The sequence below is a fragment of the Melanerpes formicivorus genome, unplaced genomic scaffold (genome assembly GCF_026170545.1).
Source record: "Melanerpes formicivorus ecotype bairdi unplaced genomic scaffold, bMelFor1.0.p_v2 SCAF_95, whole genome shotgun sequence".
In the NCBI taxonomy this organism is placed as follows: Eukaryota; Metazoa; Chordata; class Aves; order Piciformes; family Picidae; genus Melanerpes; species Melanerpes formicivorus.
Genome location: NW_027142447.1, coordinates 2,287,481 through 2,309,249, shown reverse-complemented (window position 1 = coordinate 2,309,249; position 21,769 = coordinate 2,287,481). Strand labels below are relative to the sequence as shown.

At 53.5% G+C, this 21,769-nt stretch overlaps 1 protein-coding gene across 1 annotated transcript in view; it reads left to right on the top strand.

Annotated features, from left to right (window-relative positions):
- The window catches only part of TMEM39A (transmembrane protein 39A), a 36,214-nt gene extending 15,193 nt beyond the window's left edge, over positions 1-21,021 (top strand). The window contains exons 2-9 of the mRNA XM_068165960.1: positions 6,177-6,370; positions 8,794-9,016; positions 11,924-12,007; positions 14,080-14,222; positions 16,581-16,929; positions 17,755-17,942; positions 18,413-18,533; positions 20,590-21,021. Of these exons, the coding sequence (XP_068022061.1) occupies positions 6,258-6,370; positions 8,794-9,016; positions 11,924-12,007; positions 14,080-14,222; positions 16,581-16,929; positions 17,755-17,942; positions 18,413-18,533; positions 20,590-20,823 (1,455 nt within the window). The 5' untranslated portion in view covers positions 6,177-6,257 and the 3' untranslated portion in view covers positions 20,824-21,021. The remainder of the gene's footprint in view (positions 1-6,176; positions 6,371-8,793; positions 9,017-11,923; positions 12,008-14,079; positions 14,223-16,580; positions 16,930-17,754; positions 17,943-18,412; positions 18,534-20,589) is intronic.
- Positions 21,022-21,769: the final 748 nt, after the last annotated feature.

The following is a 21,769-nucleotide window of genomic DNA, read 5'->3' as shown; positions in this document are numbered from 1 at the left end:
AGGAGGAGGCAGGCAGGCCCACAGAGGCAACGTGCTGCTTCAGCCCAAGGTGTCAGATGCTTACCCGGCAGGAGTAAGGCTGCTTTGATCGAGGTGGAGAGTGGCAAGAAGAGACCTGTGGCCTTCTTGGGTTGTGTTGTTGTAAGTGAGAATGGCCACTTTTCTTCCTCTGCTCTTGAGAGTATCCAGGTGACAGCCTGGTGGATGTGGGGAGGCCTGTGGATGTAGTCTACCTGGACTTCAGCAAGGCCTTTGACACTGTCCCCCACAGCAAACTCCTGGCCAAGCTGTCAGCCCATGGCTTGGACAGCAGCACTCTGAGCTGGGTTAGGAACTGTCTGGAGGCTGAGCCCAGAGAGTGGTGGTGAATGGTGCCACAGCTAACTGGCAGCCAGGCACCAGTGGTGTGCCCCAGGGAGCAGTGCTGGGCCCCATCCTCTTTAACATCTTTATTGATGATCTGGATGAGGGCATTGAGTCCATCATCAGTACATTTGCAGATGACACCAAGCTGGGGTCAGGAGTTGAGCTGCTGGAGGGTAGAGCGGCTCTGCAGAGGGACCTCGACAGGCTGGGCAGATGGGCAGAGTCCAAGGGCAGGAGATTGAACACATCCAAGTGCCAGGTTCTGCACATTGGCCTTAACAACCCCATGCAGTGCTACAGGCTGGGGTCAGAGTGGCTGAGAGCAGCCAGGCAGAGAGGGACCTGGGGGTGCTGGTTGATGGTAGGCTGAACATGAGCCTGCAGTGTGCCAGGCAGCCAGGAGGGCCAATGGCATCCTGGCCTGCATTAAGAACAGTGTGGCCAGCAGGAGCAGGGAGGTCATTGTGCCCCTGTACACTGCACTGGTTAGGCCACACCTTGAGTCCTGTGTCCAGTTCTGGGCTCCTCAGTTTAGGAAAGATGTTGAGTTGCTGGAAGGTTTCCAGAGAAGGGCAACAAAGCTGGGGAGGGGTTTGGAGCACAGCCCTGTGAGGAGAGGCTGAGGGAGCTGGGGTTGCTTAGCCTGGAGAAGAGGAGACTCAGGGGTGACCTCGTTGCTCTCTACAACTACCTGAAGGGAGGTGATTGCCCACTGGGATGTGCTGCCCAGGGAGGTGGTGGAGTCACCATCCCTGGAGGTGTTCAAGAAGGGATTGGATGTGGCACTTGGTGCCATGGTTTAGTCATCATGAGGTGTTGGGTGACAGGCTAGACTTGATGATCTTTGAGGTCTCTTCCAACCATATTGATTCTATGCTGCTTACATTCCTGGATCTTCTTACAGCCCTATCACAGCTGCTGGCTTCATCTCTGTCCTGAACAAAGAGCATGGCCCCTCTGTAGGACCCAAGAGCTGCCTGTACCAATACCCATTCCCTGTGTGTGAAGGGGACCACTGTCCACTGCTCTGTAGCTAGTCCCCAGAGCCTCCTTGTGTGTTGTTTATGATGAGGACATCTGCCTGAGAGGGGAGATCTCAGAAGCTAGGCAGTTTTGTTCCGGGAGCGCTGTGGATGAAAGGGCTAGAAATACGTGCCTTGCTTTGAGGGAAATTGCAGGCAAACTGGGAAAAAGAATGTGGAATCACAGTAATGGACTGAAGCATCTTGTCAGGAAAAGCTTTTACCTTCCATTAATTGTTGTGCCTGTGACTCTATGTAAAACCATACTGCTGATTGGGTGGGGATGCTGCAAGCAGAGAAGGGAGCCTGGTTAGACTCACAGCGAGCTCTGCAAGCTCTCTATCAATACTTAATAGGACTTGGGTGCACACAGGAATCTTATCTGCTGGTGTGCTGGAAAGCAGCCCTGAGGAGAGAGACTTGGGGGTGCTGCTGGAGGAGAAGCTCACCAGGAGCTCTCAGTGTGCACTTGCAGCCCAGAAAGCCAATCAGATCCTGGGCTGCGTCAGGAGAAGTGTGGCCAGCAGGTCAAGGGAGGTGATTCTCCCCCTCTGCTCAGCTCTGCTGAGACCCCACCTGGAGTACTGCCTCCAGTTCTGGAGCCCCTATTCCAAGAGGGATCTGGAGGTGCTGCAAGGTGTCCAGAGAAGGGCCAGAAGGATGATCAGAGGGCTGGAGCACCTCTCCTGTGAGGACAGACTGAAGGAGTTGGGGCTGTTCAGTCTGGAGAAGAGAAGGCTCCGAGGTGACCTCATTGTGGCCTTCCAGGATATGAAGGGGGCTGCAGGAAGGCTGGGGAGGGACTGCTCAGGATCTCAGGGAGTGATAGGACTAGGGGGAATGGAATGAAGCTGGAGGTGGGGAGATTCAGGCTGGAGGTGAGGAGGAAGTTCTTCCCCATGAGAGTGGTGAAGCCCTGGAATGGGTTGTCCAGGGAGGTGGTTGAGGCCCCATCCCTGGAGGTGTTTAAGCCCAGGCTGGCTGAGGCTGTGGCCAGGCTGATCTAGTGTGGGGTGTCCCTGCCCATGGCAGGGGGGTTGGAACTAGATGATCCTTGTGGTCCCTTCCAACCCTGACTGATACTATGGTACTATGATAAGGTCTCCCCTGAGCCTCCTCTTCTCCAGGCTAAACAACCCTAACTCCCTCAGCCTCTCCTCACAGGGCTGTGCTCAAGGCCTCTCTGATCCTATGATACTATGGACACTTTTCTTTTCCTTGTTAGCATATTTCTCACAGTAGAATCATGCCTTTGTTTATTAATTGAAAACTATAAAAAGGTTTTTTTTTTCCCCCCCTCCCTGTCTGCCTGCTAAAAAAGGAGGGCTGTTGGTTGGTTCAAGGCCAGAAAAAGCAGACTTAAGAATCAAAACTGCTCTGTAATCTCACTGCTTTGTTTAACTTTATCTGGGAAGCTTCAGTTTTGTGTGGCTGGCTTTACAAAAGAAAACCCCAAACCAAAACAAGCCCAACCCAACAACAAAAAAGCCACACACACACACAGACACAAACACAAAGGGATGGTTCCTGGGCAGATTTTGCTCTAACAGGCACCTAGCTAATTTGATCAGACTCCAGTGAAGCAATGTGAAGCTCAGTTTGAGGAACTGCCTGATCTCTGTGTTCACTGTTGAAAGGGCTGTGGCTCACTCTGCAAGAGCTCATTCAAGTGCATTTACAATACAATGGGCTGGTGTTAAGGGAGGGCTTCTGCCATAGAATCATAGGATCAGTAAGGTTGGACCTCAGACATCATCAAGTCCAATCTGTAACCCAACACCTCATGACTAACTAAACCATGGCTTCAAGTGCCATGTCCAGTCCCTTTTTGAACACCTCCAGGGATGGTGACTCCAGCACCTCCCTGGGCAGCACATTCCAATGGCCAATTACTCTCTCTCTGAAGAACGTTCACAGAATCAACCAGCTTGGAAAAGACCTGAGAGATCATCAAGTCCAACCTATTACCCAGTACTTAACACCTCCTGACAACTAAACCATGGCTCCAAGTGCCACATCCAATCCCCTCATGAACACCCCCAGGGATGGTGACTCCACCACCTCCCTGGGCAGCACATTCCAATGGCCAATCTCTCTTTCTGCGAAGAATTTCTGCCTCACTTCCAGCCTAAACCTCCCTTGGTGCAGCTTGAGACTGTGTCCTCTTGTTCTGGTGCTGGTTGCCTGGGAGAAGAGACCAACCCCCACCTGGCTACAACCTCCCTTCAGGTAGTTGTAGAGAGCAAGAAGGTCTCCCCTGAGCCTCCTCTTCTCCAGGCTAAGCAACCCCAGCTCCCTCAGCCTCTCCTCACAGGGCTGTGCTCAAGGCCTCTCCCCAGCCTCATTGCCCTTCTCTGGACACCTTCAAGTGTCTCAATGTCCTTCTTAAGTTGAGTGGCCCAGAAGTGGACACAATTTTTTTCTGTTTATATTTAATTCCTGAAATATAAACATTCCTAAATAAAACTCTAGAACATCCTAGGGAAAGTTCTCTGAAAGCTTTAGAACCTCTGTAAGGAGGGCTTCACTTCACTGTTGTCTTGTCCTTGCTGCCAGAAAGAGGAAGGATTCCTCTTTTGAAACATCATCTTGGTTGTTGGTGGAGTTTTGAGTATTGGTTATTGGAGAAGAGACAAGGGATGAGAAATGTTAATACAAAGGATGATCATTTGAAGGATTCTTTTTATTAGAGCAGTTCTCCTGCACACTGTGTTCATGGTGACAGTGGTGTGACTCATTGAGCAGAATTCCTGGCATTTCTGCCAGCAGGATTTCAAAGGAGCTGATAACTGACTTATAAATAGATGATAGGTTTCATTTGCAAATTGTGAAGCTAGATCCAGAGTTTCCCAGAAGATGGGACCAGGGTGTGGTGCAGCAGACAGGCTGGAGGGAAGGGAGGCCATCCAGAGGGACCTGGACAGGCTGGAGAGGTGGGCACAAGCCAACCTCAGGAGGTTCAACAAGAGCAAGTGCAGGGTCCTGCATCTGGGTCGAGGCAATTCCAGGCACAAATCCAGGCTGGGCAGTGACTGGCTGGAAAGCAGCCCTGAGGAGAGAGACTTGGGGGTGCTGGGGGACAAAAAGCTCAACCTGAGCTCTCAGTGTGCACTTGCAGCCCAGAAAGCCAATCAGATCCTGGGCTGCATGAGGAGAAGTGTGGCCAGCAGGGCAAGGGAGGTGATCCTCCCCCTCTGCTCAGCTCTGGTGAGACCCCACCTGGAGTACTGCCTCCAGTTCTGGAGCCCCTATTACAAGAAGGATGTGGAGGTGCTGGAAGGTGTCCAGAGAAGGGCCAGGAGGATGAGCAGAGGGCTGGAGCACCTCTCCTGTGAGGACAGACTGAAGGAGTTGGGGCTGTTCAGTCTGGAGAAGAGAAGGCTCTGAGGTGACCTCATTGTGGCCTTCCAGTATCTGAAGGGGGCTACAGGAAGGCTGGGGAGGGACTGCTCAGGATCTCAGGTAGTGATAGGACTAGGGGGAATGGAATGAAGCTGGAGGTGGGGAGATTGAGGCTGGAGGTGAGGAGGAAGTTCTTCCCCATGAGAGTGGTGAAGCCCTGGAATGGGTTGTCCAGGGAGGTGGTTGAGGCCCTGTCCCTGGAGGTGTTTAAGCCCAGGCTGGATGAGGCTGTGGCCAGGCTGATCTAGTGTGGGGTGTCCCTGCCCATGGCAGGGGGGTTGGAACTAGATGATCCTTGTGGTCCCTTCCAACCCTGAATGATACTTTGGTACTATGGGGGTGCTTTTTCAGACCCTGGGTTGGTTCTGGCTTTATTTTCCCCCAAAGGGCTGGTGGTTGGTCTCCAGCCATGCAGACACACACCAGAGTCCTTCTGGTGAGATGGTCATTCAGTGTCTTGATTCTGTACAGCACAATGCTTAGAGCAACTTCCAGATTCACACACCAGCTCAACCCAGCCCCCTCTCATGTCTGCTAGCTACCAGAAACTTGTTAGAGTGGCAAAGTCCTTGCAGTGTCATGGGGGAGACCAGTGAAATAACAACCAAATCATCTGGGCAGTGGTGAAGGCAGAGACTCTGCCTTTGTTCCTGGTGATTTCAGATGCCCAGCCTCTCTCCCACTAGGTCACTTGAAGAATGGATTAAAATGTGCCATTTAAAATAAACAACTGTTTAAAGGCTTAAAACCATGAGTTCTGTGCAGGGATAAGTCACTGCCTGCAGGTGCATCTGAAGTGCTACATAGAGGTGTGTTTGGCTGCACTGCTGACTACACTGACCTGTAAGTGCACCTCCTACCGCCGTGTCACTTGGGCTCCCTTAGCATGGAAGGGAGCTGAACCATGCAGGTAGCTTCACAGGGACCAGCCTGTCTGCTGAGAGCTCTGGCAAAGGGGGTGCAAATTCCCTACGAGCAGCAGAAGCTGTCAGGTGATGTTTCAGGCGGCTCAGAGACCTGCCGAGGTTCTGTACAGCCGAACAGGGAGAGGGTTTTTCCCAGCTCGGCTTCTGAAACGCGGCAGGCAGCGGTGTGGTCTCCAGCCCTGAGGCTGCTCTGTGGTGCTTTCCAGCCAACAGGAAGTGTGAGCAGTCACTGATGGCTAATTTAAGCAGCTGCTTTTTAAAGATGCAGTGTCAGTGGTGGCCATCCCGTGTGTGCACGCAGAGCCTGCTCTGCTGCCGCGGGGGTGGCGCAGGGTCTCCCTGCTGGGTGCTGGGTGTCCCGCAGGGGAGCAGCTGCCGCTTGCATGCGCTGGCTCGGCTGGCTGGTCACCTAGACGACTAAGAGTTCACAGTGTAAGTGACGTTTCTGCCTCCTTTGCAGACCTGGGAAGGCTTTGAGATCGTTGTGTGAGTCTGAGGGCAGAGCCTGCGGGAGGCGTTGGAAGGGGACTGGTTCCTGGTCATGCCCGGTGGAAGGAGGGGACCCAGCCGGCAGCAGCTAAGCCGTTCAGCTTTGCCTTCTCTTCAGACGCTGGTTGGAGGGAGCTGTGGCAACGGTACTGCTTTGAGAAACAGGTGAGGACAAAGGTGGGGCTGTTGAGACACCTGCAGCTAGGGCAGCACCAAAAGCTAGGAGCCTTGGCCTGCTCTGAACGCCCGGAGGGAGTGCAGTGTCATGGTTAAGCAGAACCGGGAGAGGGAAACCTCGAGGCCTCTGATGTGGCATCAGGGGACGGCCCATCCCAGAGGGAACACACCCTGCATGACAAACCTCTTCCAGTTTCTCTTCCCAGCTCTGCTGTGGTGCACACTTCCCTCTGTGGTCACTGTGGCCTTCATGCATTGTGGGGGAGGACTGTGGACGTGGTCTGGGCCACCCTACACCATCTCGTGTGGTCACAGCAGCCAGAGGTGGAAATCCCACAGTGCTCAGTTTGTCTTTCCCTGCAGCAGTTCCTAGAGCAGCAAGTCCTGGCAGGTGACAACTGCTCTCTCTCTTGCTCACTTGCCTGCAGTGCCACAAGGAGTTAGTGTGACTTGTCAGAGCTCAGCTGTGAGTCCCCCTCCTACATGACAGAGAGGCAGGGCAGGAGGATGCCTGTGTTCTGTTTTAGAACTGCTAGCTGCAGCAGAAGCTAATTCTCACAGTTGGCAAAGCTCACCTCCATTTCCTGGGAAGTTAGGGGCTGAAAAAGGAATGCAGGGTGACATTTAGATCTCCACATTTGGTGTGAAGACTAAAAGGGTTCAGTGTTACTTCTTGCCATACAGAAGTTAACAGGTTAGAGAAGCTATTTGCTGCATGTTGAGGCCCTGATCTACTTTGCTATAGGTTCATTCTTGCAGAGGAGAGATCTCCAAGCCACTTAGCTGTCAGAGGGTCACAGGATGTTAGGGGCCAGAAGGGACCTCAAAAGATCATCTAGTCCAACCCCCCTGCCAGAGCTTTCTTCTTTAAAGACTTATGTGGCTGGGACAGGTGGATGGATGGCACAGTCTCAGATTCTTGAGGAACAAGTCACTGTTGAGACCATGCAGTCAGTGCCCCAGGGTCCTGGGGGGGCATTGTTTATCTTGGTTACAGCCAGACACAGCAGAGCATGTCTGAACTTCCTCATCAAGTTCAGTCTGCTGGAGATTGAGTTGTCCTAGCCTCCTCTGAAGCCTAGGAAAGAAGGAAGTGTGAAAACACTTGAGAGGTAAGCCTCTAGGACGTGTTTGAACTCCTTTGTTCCACTTTTAGTTGCCCCTCTTTTTAAGAGAGGAACTGAGAGCAGGTAGGTGATGGGCACTTAGCAACACTGGAGAAGGAGGCTGGGTGCTCCCCTAACATCCTAGTGATGGGTGGAAGGAAGTGACACTGAGCACTTGGTCTGGCACAGAGTCCTCAGGGATTGTTGCTTGGAGTTACTTCCTCACTCTACCTCTGCTCCTCCACCTGCAAGTTTACTGAAATAATGCTGGGCATATAGAATAGAATCAGCCAGGTTGGAAGAGACCTTTGAGATCATTGAGTCCAACCTATCACCCAACACCATCTAATCAACTAAACCATGGCACCAAGCACCCCATCCAGTCTCTTCCTAAACACCTCCAGTGATGGTGACTCCACCACCTCCCTGGGCAGCACATTCCAAGGGCCAATCTCTCTTGCTGGGAAGAACTTCTTCCTAACATCCAGCCTAAACCTCCCCTGGCACAACTTGAGACTGTGTCCTCTTGTTGTGTTGTGGATTGCCTGGGGGAAGAGACCAACCCCCATCTGGCTACAACCTCCCTTCAGGTAGTTGTAGAGAACAATAAAGTCTCTGAGCCTCCTCTTCTCCAGGCTAAACAACCCCAGCTCCCTCAGCCTCTCCTCACAGGGCTGTGCTCCAAACCCAGCAGCAGCTTCGTTGCCCTTCTCTGGACACATTCAAGAGTCTCAAAGTCCTGCTTAAAGTGAGGGGCCCAGAACTGGACACAGGACTCAAGGTGTGGCCTAACCAGCGCTGAGTACAGGGGCAGAATGACTTCCCTGCTCCTGCTGACCACACTATTCCTGGTACAGGCCAGGATGCCACTGGCTGCCTTGGCCACCTGGGCACACTGCTGGCTCATGTTCAGCCTACTCTCAACCAGCACCCCCAGGTCCCTTTCTGCCTGGCTGCTCTCAGCCACTCTGACCCCAGCCTGTAGCTCTGCATGGGGTTGTTGTGGCCAATGTGCAGAACCTGGCACTTAGATGTGGTAAGTCTCATGCCCTTGGACTCTGCCCAGCACCTCTGGCAGACCAATCTCTTGTCTAGAGAACAGGCTGGATAAAGGCTTTGCCTGAGCAAAGCAGATGATAACGCTCACCAGCAGGATGGTGCCAGAGCTCTGAACGTAAGACTGATGCCCTGTCTCCCAGCACTGCTCACTCCCAGAATTCACAATGACAATCACTTTGTGTACTGGAAAGCAGTAGAGATGATGTGGAATGGCTCACCTAAGCCAGTGCTGTCTGTCTGCTTCAGGAATGGTAGTGCCATCAGCCTCTCTGCGCCTCTCATCACCGCGCTGATCACCCCAGAGCCTGTGCGTCACTGCCGCATCCCTGATCTGCCCTTGGATGGCAGCCTCCTCTTCGAGTTCCTCTTCTTCATCTACCTGCTGGTAGCCCTCTTCATTCAGTACATCAACATCTACAAGACTGTCTGGTGGTACCCATACAACCACCCTGCTTCCTGCACCTCGCTGGTAAGTCCCCCGGCCACTGCCGTCGCTCTTGCTCTCTCATTACGCAGCTTCCTTCCACGCTTCAGCCCAGCAATCACCAAGCATTGGACATCAGTGGGGTGAGCTGCACTGCACGTGCACCCCAATCAGCCAGGGCCATGTCATCCCCCATTTTACAGGAGAGAAGGTGAAAGAAAGGGCTGTCAGCAGGGCCCCATCAGTATCATAGTATCAGTCAGGGTTGGAAGGGACCACAAGGATCAGCTAGTTCCACCCCCCCCTGCATGGGCAGGGACACCCCACACTAGATCAGCCTGGCCACAGCCTCATCCAGCCTGGGCTTAAACCCCTCCAGGGACAGGGCCTCAACCACCAAAAGGCTGGAAATTACCTGCAGATCCTTGCATGGTCTAGCTAGCCCCTAGGGTTTGAAATGGAGCTGAGATTGCAGGAGCCTGCTGGGGCTGCTCCCTCCTAGCAGAAAGGAAGGGTGGTCATTGAAGTTATCATGAGGACCTCACAGCAGGTCAGGAGCAGAGGAGTTGGGGAGGTGGTCAGATCCTCAGCATATGTAAATGTTCCAGCCACCTCTGCTCCAGTGTTCTTCCTGGCCCAATAAGCCACAGAACATGGCAGTGCCCCATACTGGAGTCAGCAAAGCTCCTCTGAGTGAAACTAGCCTCTGAAGAGGTCCTTCAGTGTAGGTTGTGTCCTTGCTGCTTGGAAGTACAAGGTGGTTCCTCAGTGAACTATGCCAACAGGTGCTGCTGGTGTTCCAGCTGTCAAGCTATTGGTTTCAAGTTCACAGAACCAAAGAGTGTTAGGGGCTGGAAGGGACCTCGAAAGCTCATCCAGTCCAACCCCCCTTGCCAGAGCAGGATCACCTAGAGCAGATCACACAGGAACACATCCAGGCAGGTCTTGAATATCTCCAGAGGGAGACTCCCCAACCCCCCTGGGCAGCCTGTTCCAGTGTTCCATCACCCTCACAGGGTAACATTTCTTCCCCCATGTTTACATGAGCAGTGCTGTGCTGGCCACAGCTTGCTTTGAAGAAGCAGCCTGGTTTAGGCTTCCTGCCTGAAAGGATTGTATACATCTCATGTTTGTTCCCAGCAGGAGTCAAGCACCTTGATTACCCAAAATGGCCTTGAGGTCCCAGACAGCAGTGTTCAGAGTCCACTGACTGTTCTAGCCAGAACACATTTGATAGCTTCACTGGAAAATCACAGGAGGTCCAAGAGCTGTATCTGACTTGATAGAGCCAGAGCCAACACTAATGTCTAATACAGAGCTATGGCTCAGGAAGATGACATCAACATAATTCTCAGGAAGCACTAATCACTAACAGCCCATTTGTGAGACTGAGAGCTGAAGTGAGCTGCTGTGCTCACAGGGCACTCCCTAGGAGCTGAAGTGAGCTGCTGTGCTCACAGTGGACTCCCTAGGAGCTGAAGTGAGCTGCTGTGCTCACAGGGGACTCCCTAGGAGCTGAAGTGAGCTGCTGTGCTCACAGGGGACTCCCTAGGAGCTGAAGTGAGCTGCTGTGCTCACAGGGGACTCCCTGAGAGGTGAAGTGAGCTGCTGTGCTCACAGGGGACTCCCTAGGAGCTGAAGTGAGCTGCTGTGCTCACAGTGGACTCCCTGAGAGCTGAAGTGAGCTGCTGTGCTCACAGGGGACTCCCTAGGAGCTGAAGTGAGCTGCTGTGCTCACAGGGGACTCCCTGAGAGCTGAAGTGAGCTGCTGTGCTCACAGGGGACTCCCTAGGAGCTGAAGTGAGCTGCTGTGCTCACAGGGGACTCCCTGGGAGGTGAAGTGAGCTGCTGTGCTCACAGGGGACTCCCTAGGAGCTGAAGTGAGCTGCTGTGCTCACAGGGGACTCCCTGAGAGGTGAAGTGAGCTGCTGTGCTCACAGGGCACTCCCTAGGAGCTGAAGTGAGCTGCTGTGCCCACAGGGGACTCCCTGAGAGCTGAAGTGAGCTGCTGTGCTCACAGGGGACTCCCTAGGAGCTGAAGGGAGCTGCTGTGCTCACAGGGGACTCCCTGAGAGGTGAAGTGAGCTGCTGTGCTCACAGGGCACTCCCTGAGAGGTGAAGTGAGCTGCTGTGCTCACAGGGGACTCCCTGGGAGGTGAAGTGAGCTGCTGTGCTCACAGGGGACTCCCTAGGAGCTGAAGTGAGCTGCTGTGCTCACAGGGGACTCCCTGAGAGGTGAAGGGAGCTGCTGTGCTCACAAGGGACTCCCTAGGAGCTGAAGTGAGCTGCTGTGCTCACAGGGGACTCCCTAGGAGCTGAAGTGAGCTGCTGTGCTCACAGGGGACTCCCTAGGAGCTGAAGTGAGCTGCTGTGCTCACAGGGCACTCCCTAGGAGCTGAAGTGAGCTGCTGTGCTCACAGGGGACTCCCTAGGAGCTGAAGGGAGCTGCTGTGCTCACAGGGGACTCCCTAGGAGCTGAAGGGAGCTGCTGTGCTCACAGGGGACTCCCTAGGAGCTGAAGGGAGCTGCTGTGCTCACAGGGGACTCCCTGAGAGGTGAAGTGAGCTGCTGTGCTCACAGGGGACTCCAGCTGGGCTCTCCTTGCTCTGGCTGCTCCATTGCTTTTCCCAAGACAGCTTGCAAGCTCTTCTCCACGGCAGGATCCTGGCCCTACATCTCCCCTTGAACCCAAACTCTTGTCCAGTGTTTGGGTGGTGAGCTTGTTTTGGTTTCTTTCCAGTGGAAACCTGTAGGGAAAGGAACCTCCATGTGGGGAAGACCTTCTGGAGCCACTTTCTGGGTCACTCCTTTCTCCCTCATCCTTAACAGAGAGGCTCAGGGCATGCTTGCACAAGGCCCTGACACTCAGCACACACCTTCCTGGTCCCACCTCAGCTGGGTGGCTCAAGAGTCCCTTCCCCTGGTGAAGACCTTTTCTTTTTCCTCCTCCAGAATTTTCACCTCATTGACTACCACCTGGCGGCATTCATCACAGTGATGCTGGCACGGAGGCTGGTGTGGGCCCTCATCTCTGAGGTAACATTCCCACTCTTCCTTCTCCTGCCTGTAGTACTCCTAGCACAGCATGCCCATGACCCCAGCCTGAGAGACCTCTGCCATTTGGATAGCTGCAGAGCCTGTTCCCCCAGCACGAGTCTGGATGTGAGTGGCTGAGATTTTTGAGGATGCCTTTCTGCCTTGGAGCTTTCTCCTTGAGCTCATTCAGGTCCTGCACTATTGGGTAGCTCTCTTGCCTCTGCAGCTACCAGAAGATGAATCATAGAATTGATTTGTTTGGAGCAGACCTCCCAGACGATCCGAGTCCAACCATCAACCCAACGCCAGCGCGGCCATTAAACCATGCCCTGAGGTGCCCTGTCCACACATTTCTTGCACACCTCCTCTGACAGGGACTCCACCACCTCCCTAAGCAACCTCTTCCAAATCCTGAACACTCTTGCAGGAAAGAAGTTTGTCATAATATCCAACCTAAGCCTCCCTGGCAGACTTTCAGGACATTTCCTCTTGTCCTGTCACCCGATACTAGGTAGAAGAGGCCGACCCCCATTTCACTCCAGCCTCCTGCCAGGGAGTTGTAGAAAACAATGAGGAGCCCTGTGGGCTGAACATGAGCCAGCAGTGTGCCCAGGCAGCCAAGAGGGCCAATGGCATCCTGGCCTGCATCAGGAATAGTGTGGCCAGCAGGAGCAGGGTGGTCACTGTGCCCCTGTACACTGCACTGGTTAGGTCACACCTTGAGTCCTGTGTCCAGTTCTGGGCTCTTCAGTCTAGGAAAGATGCTGAGCTGCTGGAAGGTGTCCAGAGAAGGGCAACAAGGCTGGGGAGGGGCCTGGAGCACAGCCCTGTGAGGAGAGGCTGAGGGAGCTGAGGTTGCTTAGCCTGGAGAAGAGGAGGCTCAGAGGAGACCTTATTGCTGTCTACAACTACCTGAAGGGAGGCTGTAGCCAGGAGGGGGTTGAATGGTCCCACTTAGTTCTTTGTCCCTGTAGGTACAGTATTGTTCCTCAGTATCCTGTGCCAGAGAAGCAGCTGTGGGAATTGCAAGTCAGGTAGCAGAAAGGCAAACAGGGAGGTTGGCTGAGGCTGGAAGAACAAACAGATGAGAGTGGAAAGGTCGGGGGGATGCCCGAGTGAAATAGGAACTGCCTTCCCAGTCCTGGTTACTCAGTAACTCTGAGAGCCTAGTCATACCACCTCAGGGTTTTAGCCCCTGTGTTTGTGAGAGTGGAACCAGGCCAAACATATGCTTCAGAAAGGTCATTTTGAGGAACATGGAAGTTCTGTCCCCTGAAACAACTCCAGGCTAAGCCAGAAAATGAAACCCAGCTCAATAAAAGAAAGGAAGAGCCCTGTTCAGTGGGGGAGTGGGGAAGATGGGATCTCTGAAGTTCTCTTTTCATCTCCCACTTCCTGCCATTTTCATTTATGATCTCATCCTCTCTGAAAATTCCCATAGACCAAAATTTCTGCATTGAAGCCTTCCATGCAAGTTCTGGCACATCCCACCTAGTGGCCTTAACCCCTAAGAATCTTTTCATGGTTCAGTTGCCTTCTCCCCTCAGGAGACCGGAACAAGCTTTCTTGCAGTCCTCTGGAAGGTGGTGCCTCCTCACCAAACTGCACTGCATCCAATAAAGATGAGTGTGGGAAACCCAGTTTGGGGCTTGCCAAGGTGCACCATCACCTCTGCCCTCAGCTGAGCACTGTGACATGCCAGTTGTGCAGGAGAATGAATGCTGAGACCTGAGCATTCTACAGCAATAGGAAATGTGTGTCAGGCTATCCTGGCCTATCAGCAGAGCAATAAAAGACTTGAGTAACTCTATTCTCTGCTTTGTAGCTCTGAAACTGGTTTTAAGGGCCTTGTTTTCATCATGCCCTGTGACTTGTGTTTATTTGAATGGGTTTGGATCCTATCAATCATTAATAACAGCTCAGTCTCTGCGTTCTGGGAAGGAGAGGGCAGCTCTGCCTCTCACAGCGCCTCTTGGCAGCCCTGTCCCTGCTGCTCCTCCACAGGCCCCCCCTGTGCTGACGTTCTAGCACCAGTGTAACAGGGCTGATGAATGTTTCTTCTCCATTTGCAGGCCTCTCAGGTGGGTGCAACCTCAGTGGTTCACTACATGGTGCGCCTGGTGCTGCTCACCGTCTGCGGCTGGGTGCTCTGCTGGACTTTGGTCAACCTCTTCCGCAGCCACTCCGTTCTCAACCTTCTCTTCCTGGGCTACCCGTGAGTGGTCTACCTGGACTTCAGCAAGGCCTTTGACACCGTCCCCCACAGCAAACTGCTGGCTAAGCTGTCAGCTCGTGGCTTGGACCACTACACTCTGTGCTGGGTTAGGAACTGGCTGCAGGCTGAGCCCAGAGAGTGGTGGTGAATGGTGCCACATCCAGCTGGCAGCCAGGCACCAGTGGCGTCCCCCAGGGATCAGTGCTGGGCCCTGTCCTCTTCAACATCTTCATTGATGATCTGGATGAGGGGGTCGAGTCAGTCATCAGCAAATTTGCAGATGACACCAAGTTAGGAGCAGATGTTGGTCAGTCAGAGGGTAGAAAGGCTCTGCAGAGGGACCTCGACCGACTGGACAGATGGGCAGAGTCCAATGGGATGGCATTCAACAAGTCCAAGTGCCAGGTGCTGCACTTTGGCTACAGCAACCCCATGCAGAGCTACAGGCTGGGGTCAGAGTGGCTGAGAGCTCCCAAACAGAGAGGGACCTGGGGGTGCGGATCGACAGCTGCCTGAATATGAGCCAGCAGTGTGCCCAGGTGGCCAAGAAGGCCAATGGCATCCTGGCCTGCATTAGGAATAGTGTGGCCAGCAGGAGCAGGGAAGTCATTGTGCCCTGTACTCTGCTTTGGTTAGGCCACACCTTGAGTCCTGTGTCCAGTTCTGGGCCCCTCAGTTTAAGAAGGACATTGGGAGATTTGAAGGTGTCCAGAGAAGGGCAACGAGGCTGGGGAGAGGCCTTGAGCACAGCCCTGTGAGGAGAGGCTGAGGGAGCTGGGGTTGTTTAGCCTGGAGAAGAGGAGGCTCAGGGGAGACCTCATTGCCCTCTACAACTACCTGAAAGGTGGTTGTAGCCAGGTGGGGTTGGTCTCTTCTCCCAGGCAACCAGCACCAAAACAAGAGGACACAGTCTCAAGCTGTGCCAGGGGAGGTTTAGGCTGGAGGTGAGGAAGAAGTTCTTCCCAGAAAGAGTAATTGGCCATTGGAATGTGCTGCCCAGGGAGGTGGTGGAGTCACCATCCCTGGGGGTGTTCAAGAGGGGATTGGATGTGGCACTTGGTGCCATGGTCTAGTCATGAGGTCTGTGGTGACAGGTTGGACTCGATCCTCGAGGTCTCTTCCAACCTTAGTTATACTGTGATCCTGTGACAGCACCTTCTACCTTCAGGGTGGAAGGGACATAGCTGCTTGGGGGTGGGATGAGCTGCCATGGGAAGAAAAGCTGTTGGCAGTAGCCTACCCTCCTTGCCTTATGATTAAAGAGGAAGTAGGATGTGAGGAGGTGGTGCTGAGGTGATGAAGCAGATGGCCTCAGTATGTGAAGGCTGAGCCATTGGGATTGTTGCTTCCACGACAGGGATTTAGAGAAGCTTCTCTGGTTGGTGAAGCTGCAGCCTCTAGGCTTTTGTGGGGCAGAAGAGCTGGCCTCTAGCCTTTTATGGGGGAGAAGAGCTGGCCTCTAGGCTTTTATGGGGGAGAAGAGCTGGCCTCTAGGCTTTTATGAGGGAGGAGAGCTGGCCTCTAGGCTTTTATGAGGGAGGAGAGCTGGCCTCTAGGCTTTTATGGGGGAGAAGAGCTGGCCTCTAGGCTTTTATGGGGCAGAAGAGCTGGCCTCTAGCCTTTTGTGGGGGAGAAGAGCTGGCCTCTAGGCTTTTATGAGGGAGGAGAGCTGGCCTCTAGGCTTTTATGAGGGAGGAGAGCTGGCCTCTAGGCTTTTATGGGGGAGGAGAGCTGGCCTCTAGGCTTTTATGGGGGAGAAGAGTCAGCCTCTAGCTTTTAGTCATGAGGTCTGTGGTGACAGGTTGGACTTGATGATCTCTGAGGTCTCTTCCACCCTTGGTGATTCTGTGACTCTGAGTGAGGGTTCCCACGTGGTGCCCCTGTCATAAGGGCCAACATCTGTTGAGAATCATAGAATTGTTTTGGTTGGAAAAGACCTCTGAGATCATCAAGTCCAACTGTCAGCCTAACACCACCATGGCCATTAGACCCTGCCCCAGAGAGATGTGTCTACAGGCTTTGTAAACACCTCCAAGGATGCTGACTCCACCACAACCCTGTGCAGCCTGTTCCACTGCTTCACCACTCTTCCAGTAAAGAAATTTCCCCTGATACCCAGTCTGAACCTCCTGTGGTGCAACCTGAGGCTGTTTCCTCTCATCACTTGGTATTAGGGAGAAGAGGCCAACCTCTACCTCACGCTAACCTCCGTCAGGTAGTTGTAGAGAGTGAAAAGGTCTCCCCTCGGCCTCCTCTTCCTCAGAAGCTGTTGAGAAGGTACTCCCTGCTTCATGTTGGGATGGTTGTCACTTCAGCCCCCTTTTTTCCCCCCCACCCTCTTTCTTTCTTTCCCTGCAGGTTTGGTGTCTATGTTCCTCTGTGCTGCTTCCACCAGGACAGCAGAGCACAGCCCCTCCCTGCAGACTGTGATTACATGGTACAGGACCAGATGGTGGACGATGGGGCTTCAGCTGTCAGCAGCCTGGTCAAACCCAAAGATTTCCTCTCGCTGCTGTGGGAGTCCCTGAGAGAACAGTTCAATAATCCCACATCTATCCCCACCCACAGCTGCCCCCTCTCCCCAGATCTCATCCGCAACGAGGTGGAGTGCCTGAAAGCAGACTTCAACCGCAGGATCAAGGAAGTTCTCTTCAACTCTCTCTTCAGTGCCTACTACGTGGCCTTCTTGCCACTGTGCTTTGTGAAGGTAGCTCTTGTCTAGCTCTCCCTGCGCCCCTGCCCGCCGTCTCCTCCTGACTGCTGTGTGACCTGCTGCCAGGCCAGACTCCTGGCTAATACTCCCCTTTTCTCTGTCTCCCCTTTGGCAGCCCGGATAGCGGAGCATGGCTGCATCCGGAGGGCACTAGTACTGCTCCTGGTTGGCGGATAGGTATTGCCATACATGTGATGCACCTCTAGTCCCATCACCCCACTTACTAACTCCCCTTCTCCCACCCCCTGTCCTAGGCAGATGGATAGTTGTGTTCTTCCTAGAAAAGGGAACCTGTTGTTGCCTGTCTCAGATCCAACGTCCTGGCCCGAGTGCTTGGATCAGAGGCCTTGGTGGTCGGCCTGTTAGGAAACGAAGCCGAGCAGGATGCTTGGCAAACTAAACCCAGGAACCTCTTGTCAGTGTGGGGGTTGTGTTTTGGGTTGTTTTTGTTGTTTTAATCCATTATTTTTCTAACTTGAATGAGCTCCAGCTGCTGTGGTGACAGGGGCAGGGCTCCACCATCCACCTAGTAGTCCTGGTGCAATTGGTGCTCTGGGGGCAGTTCTGTTACAAGCAGACCCCCTTCTGTCTGCTGCTGGGAGAGGAGATGCATCAGCTGCAGCACCATCCAGCATTCAGGTTGAGGAGAAGGGAGTCTTGAATGTTTCCTAAGATGTAACCCTCTGAACTCACTGGTCCAAGAGAGCATGCCTGTAACGTGTGGTGTGGGTCTGCTGGATGCACACGCAGTACAGCTCTTGTCATTGCCCTCCCCGCGCCGGGGCAGCGGTGCCAAGCTCTCCTCTGGTCTCTCTGCAGAGCACCCAGTACTACGACATGCGCTGGTCCTGCGAGCACCTCATCATGGTGTGGATTAACGCCTTTGTCATGCTCACCACCCAGCTGCTGCCTCCCAAGTACTGTGACCTGCTCCACAGATCAGCTGCCCACCTTGGCAAGTGGCAGAAACTGGAACACGGTTCCTACAGCAATGCTCCACAGCATATGTGAGTGTGGGGAGGGGTTGGCGCGTCCAGCAAGGGGCGGAGAAGGCATTCGAGTACACAAAACTTAGCGGCAGTGCTTCTCTACTGAGGACACTTCATTCCCCATGGAACTCTGCTGGCTTTGCTGTTCCCTAGAAATGAAGTTGTCCTCTATAGAGAGCTCTCTGAGCTCCTCTGGTTGGTGCTGGTTCCTAGAAACAAATGCCCAGACTCCTGGCTACTGGAGAAGGAGCTTGGCCGGGGGCAGGAGGCCGCCCGCCCTGCCGCAGTGCCCTGGACTCCTGCCCTGGGAACCATTTGTTTGGTCCAGCTGGTGGCCTTGTGATCACCTCTCTGTGCTTGTCCAGGGGGAGCTAGGACATGTGCTTGTGGCAGAGGCTCTGGTGCTTTTCAAGATGCAGTCTGTTCCTGTGAGCTGCTCAAGCAGCTGGGGGCACAGACATTAACCCTCTGTCATTCTATCCCCACAGCTGGTCAGAAAACACAATATGGCCACAGGGAGTTCTGGTGCGACGTAGCCGGTGCCTGTACAAAGCAGTTGGGCCTTACAATGTAGCAGTGCCTTCAGATGTGTCCCATGCCCGCTTTTATGCAAGTATCTCTTCCCTTGCCTGACATGTTATGACTGGGGGAGGGAGGAGAGGCTCAAACCTAACTGCAGCAGAGCACATAGTATCAGTCAGGGTTGGAAGGGACCACAAGGATCATCTAGTTCCAACCCCCCTGCCATGGGCAGGGACACCCCACACTAGATCAGCCTGGCCACAGCCTCATCCAGCCTGGGCTTAAACACCTCCAGGGATGGGGCCTCGACCACCTCCCTGGACAACCCATTCCAGGGCTTCACCACTCTCATGGGGAAGAACTTCCTCCTCACCTCCAGCCTGAATCTCCCCACCTCCAGCTTCATTCCATTCCCCCTAGTCCTATCACTACCTGAGATCCTGAGAAGATGATGTAGAACAGACTTCAGTTCCTGCTGCAGCAGAGGGGGCTTTCCTGTGATGCCATAAAGATCATAGAATCACAGAATTCAGTTGGAAAACACCTCCAAGATCATAGAATCCAACCATCAATCCAAGACCACCATTGGCTATTAAAATGTGGCCTACAGTGCTGTGTCCACACATTTCTTCAACACCCTGAGGGATGGTGACTCCACTGCCTCCCTGGGCAGCCTACTTCACAATGCTTGGGCAAGGTGGAAGCTCCAGCTTGCCTTGTTAGGGTTTCTGGTGGTAGTGACACAGGTCTCCTTGCAGGCAGTGCTATACTCTCAGGAGGGTTTCTGTTAGCATCTTCAAGGGAAATGGGAAAGTATGTCACCTGTTATAGGTTACTTTATTTCACCCATCCTCCTCAAGTGAAATGACACTCCCTAGAATCACAGACCTGCCTGGTGGGGAGAGAGCTTAAGAACATAGAGTCCAACCAGAACTTAACATCTCCTTCCACACAACTGTTACACCACGTCCCTGAGCACCTCATCCAGATGTCTTTTAAACACCTCCAGGTATGGTAACTCCACCCCTGCCATGGGCAGCCTTGTCCAACACTTGATAACCATTTCTGAAAGAAGCTTCCTTGATATCCTATCTGAACCTCCCCTGGTGCCACTAAAGTCCATTTCCTTTTGTCCTATCACTTGTTACCTGGCAGAAGCAGCTAGCCCCCACCTCACTACAGCCTCCTTTCAAGGGAGCTGCAGAGAGCTATGAGATCTCTCCTCAGCCTCCTCTTCTCCTGGTTGAACAACCCCAGCTCCCCCTTATAGATTGTGTGTTCAAGGCCTCCACCAGCTTTGTTGCCTTTCTCTGGATGTGCTCCAGCACCTCACTGTCCTTGTAGTGAGGGCCCAAAACTCAACCCAGTACTCAAGGGGCAGCCCTACCAGTGCTGAGTACAGGGGACAGTCCCTTCCCTGGTCCTGCTTGTCATACTTTCTGATACAAGCCAGCTTGCTGTTGCTCATCTAGGCCACCTGAGCACCTGATGGCCCACATTCAATTGGCCTTACTTCTAACGCTGCTTTCCTCAGGTAGCAGCCACGGGTGGTTGGGAGTGCAAACATTGCTTCTACCCAGCAGAGTGGTCACTAGCTCAGAGGTTGCTGACAGCAATGGGCACCTGTCTCACTCCCCCCTTCAACACTGCAACTGTGTCCAGTTCTGGGCCCCTCAATTTAAGGACAGTGAGACTCTTGAACATGTCCAGAGAAGGGCAATGAGACTGGGGAGAGGCCTTGAGCACAGCCCTGTGAGGGGAGGCTGAGGGAGCTGGGGTTGCTTAGCCTGGAGTAGACTCAGGGGTGACCTCTACAACTACCTGAAGGGAGGTTGTAGCCAGGTGGGGGTTGGTCTCCCAGGCAACCAGCACCAGAACAAGAGGACACAGTCTCAAGCTGTGCCAGGGGAGGTTTAGGCTGGAGGTGAGGAGAAAGAATAATTGGCCATTGGAATGTGCTGCCCAGGGAGGGGGTTGAGTCACCATCCCTGGAGGTGTTCAAGAGGGGATTGGATGTGGCACTTGGTGCCATGATTTAGTCAGTCATGAGGTGTTGGGTGACAGGTTGGACTCTATGATCTCTGAGGTCTTTTCCACCCTCACTGGTTCCACCATGACTAACCCCAGCCCTCTGTCCCCGCAGTTCCTCTTCCACCGTCCGTTACGGCTGCTCAACCTGCTGATCCTCATCGAAGGCAGCGTGGTCTGCTACCAGCTCTACTCCCTGCTGCGCTCAGAGAAGTGGAACCACACCCTCTCCATGGCCCTCATCCTCTTCTGCAATTACTACGTCCTATTTAAGCTCCTGCGGGACCGGATCGTGTTAGGCAGGGCGTACTCCTACCCGCTCAACAACTACGGACTCAAGGCGCACTAGGGCCGGCCAAACGCCTACCCCCCCCCGCCTCCTTCCTCCTCTTTCCTTTCCTAGGGAGGGAGGGGGGGGGGAAACCTCAGAAAAAGAGTTAAAAACACACAAAAGAGACAGAACCCCCCAAGTATTTTCCTACAGGTCTATTTTTTTTCTCCCCCTCTTGCGGCGTTTATAAATATTTAAAGTATTTTATATTTTGTATACCGTTGTGGTTTGGTTTTCTTTGTGTCCCCCTCTCTCCTGCAGGGGGGGAAGGACACCCAGTGGCGAGTCCATGTTGCTTTATAAACAAGGTGTTATTTTATATATATATATATATATATTAAAGAAGAGAAAAGGCCGGTGTGTATATATATATAATGTATCTAGAGGCAGCAGACACGGAGCCCCGGGGAGCAGCGGGAGCTGGTGTGGCTCTCTGCACTGCTTTGCTCACAGGGAGAGTCAAGAAGGTTGGAAAAGACCTCAGAGATCAGCAAGTCCAACCTCTCACCCAACACCTCACGGCTAACTAACACACGGCTTCAAGTGCCACATCCAAGCCCCTCTTGAACACCTCCAGGGATGGTGACTCCTGCTCCTGTGAGCAGTTTGCCTGCTCTCCCCTAGTCAATATGTCCAACTCTGAAAGAGCTAGAAGCACATCCCATACTTGGAGGTTTCATAGTTTCATAGTATCATAGTATCATTCAGGGTTGGAAGGGACCACAAGGATCATCTAGTTCCAACCCCCCTGCCACGGGCAGGGACACCCCACACTACATCAGGCTGGACAGAGCCTCATCCAGCCTGCTCTTAAACACCCCCAGGGATGGGGCCTCGACCACCTCCCTGGACAACCCATTCCAGGGCTTCACCACTCTCATGGGGAAGAACTTCTTCCTCACCTCCAGCCTCAATCTCCCCACCTCCAGCTTCATTCCATTCCCCCTAGTCCTATCACTACCTG